Source organism: Parambassis ranga, chromosome 4, assembly GCF_900634625.1.
Source record: "Parambassis ranga chromosome 4, fParRan2.1, whole genome shotgun sequence".
Taxonomy (NCBI): domain Eukaryota; kingdom Metazoa; phylum Chordata; class Actinopteri; family Ambassidae; genus Parambassis; species Parambassis ranga.
In genome coordinates this window covers 20,991,869-20,999,352 of record NC_041025.1, presented here as the reverse complement: position 1 = coordinate 20,999,352, position 7,484 = coordinate 20,991,869, and the positions used below count along the sequence as shown (strand labels likewise).

Below are 7,484 nucleotides of genomic sequence, written 5' to 3'. Positions count from 1 at the left end.
GGGCTCACCTTCAATTTACACCTAATTGGACATTTTAGCCTGATAAGGCAGCGCCGTGGAAAAAAAAAGAGAGGAGAGAGGAGAAAGCTTCCAGAACCAACAGACAGCATGATGACTGAATAAAAGCAAACAGCAAGAGAAAAGTGTAAATACTGAAAAATGTGTCATAAGAAGAAGAAGAAGAAACGCACCAGTGGCAGATTAAGTGTACAGATACTGGCTGATTGTTCCTCCATCAGCCCTGTGCTGCGTTAAAATAAGTTTACATATATATGAAATAATGCATTTTTGAATGACTTAAATAGGCCTCAGCAGTAGCAGTGAGTCATTATATATATATTTATATAGGAGAAATGACAGTCTATACCTGGGGATGTATTTTGGTGGAATAATCTTCCCCCCACTTTTTAGGAAACTGGCAACAAACTTTGTCTTGCCGGGGCCATCCGGAGGCACTAGAAAATAAAAACGTGGTTAATCCACGACGCACAAAGCTGAAAGATGGAATAATTGATCAAACAAGTCGTTGCAGAAAAGTGTATTTATAAAGATTTTAAATGTATTTTAAAGAAGAGAAAGACAGAAAACAAACATCTTCACAGGACAAGATGACAACTCAACATGTGATGAGAAATAAAAAGGAAAACAAAAAATCAAAACTCAAACAATTTTCAAGTATCCAAATTTCCAAAATTTATTCATTTCAAACTGCATATTGAAAAAAAATATACTCAGCTGAAATTGTAACTGTTATAAGGATGGTATTAGTTCCGGTATATATATATACATGGAGGAGTGGTTGGCTTCTGCGTATACAGGGCCACAAATTTTTAAAATACAACTACGGGAATGAATTTTGAAATAAAAACTTAAAATATCACAGTAAATATACAGAAATTGTACAAATCAATTAGAAAATAAAGAGCACAAGCGTCATATCTCTAACAGATGAAAAGTGGGAGACGGAAATATAAATTAACAACCTATATTTTAAGCTGCATGAGAGAAGAAAAGTCTTATTTTTTTGTCCAAGAAATTAAAAATGTTTAGTAATATTGACCTTAAATGAAAACCAAAAAACAAAAAAATAATAATAACAGTGTTACCTGCTTCGTTTTATGTCCCTTTTCTTTCCAATGTTTTGCAGTAATTATGGAGCATAACTGATCGCTCCCATATAATTCCAGTTCTGCCATTTTTCACTTTTTTTATTATAATATTTTCTGCAGAACCGCTTCATATAAAAAAAAAGGAAAAAGGAAAATGCAACCTCTTGCAGTTTAACAAACAATTTCATCTGATTGTAATGTTTCTTTGATAAATACTGTACAAAAGGTGATTGCAATAATAAAACATTTGATTGCGACTCCCACTTTCTAGTCTTCCAAACTTCATCCACCAGTGGAGAGGGCATCTCCTACCGTTCCTCTAGAGCTTCCTTTGAATAAAATGAAAGAAAAAAAGAGTCGTGTGTCCTTTTTTCCTGGAGACTTCTATACAACTTTTTCCCACCCCGAAATTTTTCTGTACAAAAATAGTCCAACGTTAAGTAGTCCACAGTTTCTCTTATAAAAGTTCTTTTCTCTTTCTCTCTCTCTCTCTCTCTCTCTCTCTGTGCTCTGTGTCTCTTACATGTGTGTTAACGGCAGCGTGCCGTTGATCGTCGTCCCGGGCACGGTGCTCTGGTAGTGCCCGGACATGTGTAGCCTGGTCTGGGCGGTCTGCTCGCTGACCTCCGCCCCGGGCAGGTACATGCTGATCATGTCCCTCAGATCTCCGCTTTGGCAGCCCGGGGCCGCCCGGTGGGACGACGAGGTGACTACGGGCGGGCTGGAGCTGCTGGACTCGGACTTCACCACCGAGGAAGGCCCCATGGAGCCCAGGGCGGTCATCCCTGGCGTGGTTTGCTGGGAATAAGACATGGAGTAGGTCGGGGAGCCGTTCATGTAGCTCTGGGAGCTGGTCATGGAGTTGTACTGCAGGGCGCTCATGTCGTAGCGGTGCATGGACTGCATCTGGCTCGGGTTGTGCGCGTTCAGACCCGGGTGTTGGTAACCCAGCTGGTCCTGCATCATGCCGTAACCTCCGTTGGTCCAGCCGTTCATGTGAGCAGCATAGCTGTCCATCCGCTGGTTCACCCCGCCGCCCAGTCCGGCCCCAACCCCAACACCGACCCCGACCCCGGTTCCCATCCCGTTTCCTCCTGGAGCCAGCAGTCCGCCTGGCAAGGTGTACTTGTCCTTCTTCATGAGGGTCTTGGTTTTCCGCCGGGGCCGGTATTTGTAATCCGGATGCTCCTTCATGTGCAGGGCCCGCAGCCTCTTGGCTTCGTCGATGAAAGGTCTCTTCTCGCTCTCCGACAGAAGTTTCCACTCTGCTCCCAGTCTCTTGCTTATCTCCGAGTTGTGCATTTTGGGATTTTCTTGCGCCATCTTCCTCCTCTGGCCCCGGGACCACACCATGAACGCGTTCATGGGTCTCTTGACCCGCTCCGGACTGTTTTTCTGGTTGGTGCCGGACGTGTTGGTGTTGCCCGTGCCCCCCGTGTTGGTCTGGGGAGCTGGAGGCTTCAGTTCAGTTTCCATCATGTTATACATCAGGAACAGCTTTTTTTAGTTGGAGCTCCCGAAGAAGACGGAATTTAAAAAAAAAAGAACCAGAGACAAACTCCACAAGCCGCAGGCAGTGACAGTGAGGAGCGCGGAGCTGCTGCTAAAAGTTACCTGTCGATTTTCTCTGCAACTTTTCTCTCTGGACAAAAACAACACGCATCAAGCCGCGTCTCCACACACTCTCTCCCTCCCTCTCTCTCTCTCTCTCTCTCTCTCCCTCTCAGTGAGTGTGTGTCGGGGTACGTGTGTGTGAGTGTGTGTGAGACAGAGAGGCTTCTCCCAATAGGTCCCTGCTATGTTGTGTCCACAAAACTTCTCCCGTCGCTTCTCCCTGAAAAAGCATCAACAAACTGTACTTTTTCGCTTCTGTCCGCCTGAGCCTTGACAACTCCAGATAGTTTTTGAACAAGTTAATAGACAACCATTCATGTGACGGGGCTGTCAGCGAATAAATGGCTTCGACCTGGCCAATCAGAGACGGCCTTCTCCACTGACACACCAATGGGAGACCTTAATTAGCATAAATGGGCGGGGGCAGCCTGCCCCGAGACGCACACACACACACACACACACACACACACACACACACACACTGAGGCTGCCCATATGAGCCCATACAAAGTGCATATTTACTATTTCCAGGCTTGTGCAGATTTTTCTATGGGAATATATAAATATGAAGAAAGTTTATAATTATGCTATTTCCCCCAACATTGTTTAGTTAAGAGTTAAAATGTGATGTAGAAAAATTGGAGTGCTGCAAACTTTTGTCAAATGTTTAAATTAATACATTTGGAAATTATTCTAATAAATTGGGCGTTTTATTGTATATTATTTTTAACAAACAAAGGGCTATTACGCATGCGTAAAATGACCAAACGCAGAAATGTAAAAGTGTTGCTGACATTAGTGGTGTATCATCTGCTCTGCACTGTCCTGACATAAGTCACGGCTGTTGTTCCAAATCAAAAAGTCACTAATTCCCCCCACTTACAGCTCCAATAACATAACAACACTTAAATAAACTTTGTTAGTTAACTCAAAGAGTTGAATGGCGGCGGTGTGTGTGTGCGTGTGTGTGAGAGAGAGAGAGTGAGAGAGAAAGAGGGGGGAAGCCACGGCTGGTTTTTAGCGTTGAAAAGAGGAAAGGTAATCCAAGATGTTTCCCCCAGTCCTTTTGTTTAGTGAAGTTGAATGCCAACACACAGAAGGCAGACGGGCTCATCTCAGCACAAATAAGCGGTTTTTGTTTGGGATGTTGTCGCTACATCTGTCCGGACAAAGACCCAACTCCACTCCACTTCCACTGCCAGTGCTGCTGTTGTTGTTAGGGCTTTGTAGTGTGTGTGTGTGAGAGAGAGAGTGAGGAAGAGGGGGCACAGGCCTACTACAAGAGGAGCAGAAATAAAGGTGAGGAATATTTTAAGATAAAGTGTGTGTGCGCGCACAAAAGACACAGCTCATTCATATATAAGCCTGAACAAGCGTGTCAGCCAATTAGTGTGACTGGAAAGCGGCCTCCACCTGCTTCACTTTACTCTGGATCAGAATATTAGGAAGTGAAACCGGCCTCACACACACACACACACACACACACACACACGCACTGAAGCTAAATCACTCCCTCATATGATTTTAATGTACAAACCGAGCAAAGTTTTGTGGGGCTTGGGAGTGTTGGTGCCACTTGTCCTCTCCCCACACGCCCCCTTCCAAAACCTCCATCCGAGGGCGCATCGCATGCAGCGTCCTCTAACGTGGCACCAGTGCCGCCTAGTGGACACAAGAGGAACTACACGCTACAAGACGGGGTTCCTATCACAGGAAGAAAAAGTGAGGGTGTCTGTTTTTAGAAGTTGAGTCTTAACACATAAGAAAAAATATTCTAAAAATATATTTATGGTGCAACAGTCCTCAGCTGCGCCTCTCTGGATCCGCAGACAAGCCCGATAATTAAAGACAGATCAAGCACCTGAAATAATTTAATTTAAATGCGTGTCTCCAGATTAAATCATAATTGAAAGTGAATAGATCAAGCCTTATTATTTTGTTTTTAGTCATTTGATAATAAATGGAGGAGCGGAGCCCCCGTGCTCTCATTATGCCGGCCCCGGCAACCCTTACATAAGATTCATCTTGTGCTTAATAGGCTGCGAGGGGCGACACATGCAGCTCGGTCCATTATAATGCAAGGTTGAAATGGGCCGCTCGGCTGCTATCTGCATCTGAGTGTGTTCCCCGCTACCTCTAATCTGCTTATGATAATAAAGGAACAGCGGGGCCCTGCAGCTCTCTGAAAGCAGGGCCCAGCCAGCCGGGAATGGCCCCGCATCCACAATCACCCTGAATTAAAGCCGTTGTTTGACAAAAAAAAAAAAAAAAACAGGAGAAACTATAGTGGGGCGGCTCCCTCGGACCACTTGTAAGCCCCCCGCTACACCAGGTTAGGATGGATACGGCGAGCAGCACGCTGTGATGCCAAAATACTGTTTTTGTGGTTACACAAATTTCTTTGATAGGATGTCTGCAATAACAAGCGTGGAAAAAGAGCAGCAGCAAAAAAAATGATTCCAACAACAGCCGCGCAGAAAGATTCTCACTTTTCAACTCTCAAAGTTAAAAATATTCGAATATTCGAAAATTATTGCCAGAAGAATAACTGTACACCTGCAGATACTCCTTAAAATCAGCAACGCTGTTATTGACCGTGTTCACACTAAGATAGATTTTAGGTGAAATTAAAAAATAAACTTGGCTTGTTTTGCCACTAGGGGCCGTAACAAGAGATAAAGACGCAGCCAACACAATACTTTATAAAAACATTAATAAGTCCTGCTTTATAATAAATGTACAAAAATATAAAACCTTATATCATTATATTTAATTGTCTTTAAACATTAGGGAAAATTAATAAAGATACTGCAGTTTTATTTTGGTTCAAAACTGATTTTGCTTAATAAACTAAAATTAATGTACGCATTTGTCTAACAGTACCGTAAATGTTTTGAGTTTTCAACATGAAAAAATGACGAATTTTATAACGCAGAACAAAAAAAAGTGAGAGTAAAAATGTTTCATTATTTTACAGAAGTTTAATGGTTAAAGAATAATAACTTATAATAAACACATATTAGAATTAAAAGCAAACTCTTTTTGATCCGATGCAAATTTCAGACTTTATATAACGTATTAATTTTGAAGGTAAAATAATAAACAGCATGTAAAATGTGACTTTCTGTCTGCGTAAATGAACTCTGCAGAAAACGGCCAACAACAACTCAGACAGTCACTGAAGCTCCTGATGCCATGCGGTGTCATTCCACAACACTGCGTGTTTCACACACACACACGCACACACAAACACACACTCACACCCAACGACTTAAACACACACACACACACACAAACACACAGAGGGCTTCTCCTCTCCACCGCACTCCAACTTACTGCCAGTTTGGGAGTTGTCTTCCTCTCGTCTTGATTGGCAGAAATTAAACAAGATGCCATTTCGCTTCAATCTCCCTTCGTATCCTCTGGCTTCACCCTCCGATGAGGGAGCCTCGGTCTGTCCGGAGCAGAGCTCCAGACACCATCCGTCCTGCATCTCCCCCCTTCCGTCTATTCCGGCTCCCCCTATACGGTAGTCCGCGCGGTTTCGATCCCGGCAGCCGGTGTGTTTTGGTCGGCGTGCAGCCCCGCGCAGCCCCGCTGTCTGTGTGTGTGGAGCTCCGCTGTCTTCTCTCCGCTAGCCCTGCAACAAGAAAAGCCGTTTATGGCGACACACAATGTGAAAAGGGGGCCGATTTAAAAAGGAGAAGAATGCAAGCAAGAACAACAAAAGTCAGTTATAGCAAAGTCTATGCCTCTCCTCTCCTATCTTCCACCCCCTAGCTTAGCCCACATAATGAGCAGGAAAAAGCTTTATATTTTGTTCACTGGGTATTCACAGATAATTTGAAGCCATTGTTTCTGCCACAGATGGTTCTTTTTAATACAATAACGGTGCTCTTTGTGAATAGCGAGCCCACAATAAAAATCTAAAGCGTCCTCCTGAATAACCATTTTGTTCTCTCTTGTATAGGCCGAACAAAAGCGCCAGTGAGGTAATGGCCTGCCTTGTTGAAAGCCTCAGAATGGGGATTTGATAAAGATTTTTTTTCGCTCCTTTTTCTGCAAAGTACACGGCAATGTCAAAGAGAAACTGACACGGGATGAAAAGGGGAAAAAAAGCATAGAAAAAGTGCAAGTGCATGCTGCTGCAAGGATTTATAATAATAATAATTATTATTATTATTATGACTGTGTCTTGAGTTGTGTGCAGGAGTCAGAGGTTGTTTTTTCGGGGGCTGCTGCAGCAGCAGAGCAGGTCAAGTGCAGGCATGTTATGGATTTTTACAATGGAGCTTAAATCCAGAATACATTATCCTCCCCAAAAGGTCTGCTGCATGTGGATTTATCACAGTCTCATAATTTTGCATTGGGTGTGTCAAAGTTGTGCTTTACAGAATTAAGCATTCAGGGTGCATATCCAGAGAGTGTTGCAGAAAAACCTTCCTGTTTCTAATTCTACCCGTGTGTCACCACAAAATGCTGCATGCCCTCAAAGCGTTGATAAGGCACTGTGAAATGTCATAAATGCACGGGTGTTAATGGGTGAGGGAAATGAGGATGTAACCTGGTAAGGTTGAGATGCCAGTAAGGTGTGTGTGTGTGTGTGTGTGTGTGTGTGTGTGCGGTCAAAAGGGCTTCGGATCCTGCAGCCAGCCAACACATAGCCTGCCCACGCTTGATGTAATTTGTAATTAACTCATGGCTAATCAATAAAGCATTTAACAGGACGCACAATGGACACACAGGGGATGATCCCAAGCC

At 43.6% G+C, this 7,484-nt stretch overlaps 1 protein-coding gene across 1 annotated transcript; it reads right to left on the bottom strand.

The window, feature by feature from the left end:
* Positions 1-755: 755 nt before the first annotated feature.
* sox2 (SRY-box transcription factor 2) lies at positions 756-2,730 on the bottom strand. Its single transcript, XM_028404335.1, has one exon. The coding sequence runs from the start codon at positions 2,595-2,597 to the stop codon at positions 1,629-1,631; it is 969 nt and encodes a 322-aa protein (XP_028260136.1). The 5' UTR covers positions 2,598-2,730; the 3' UTR covers positions 756-1,628.
* Positions 2,731-7,484: the final 4,754 nt, after the last annotated feature.

Coding starts and splice junctions, on each gene's coding strand:
- sox2 (XM_028404335.1), bottom strand. CDS start 2,597: ATGTATAACATGATGGAAACTGAACTGAAGCCTCCAGCTCCCCAGACC.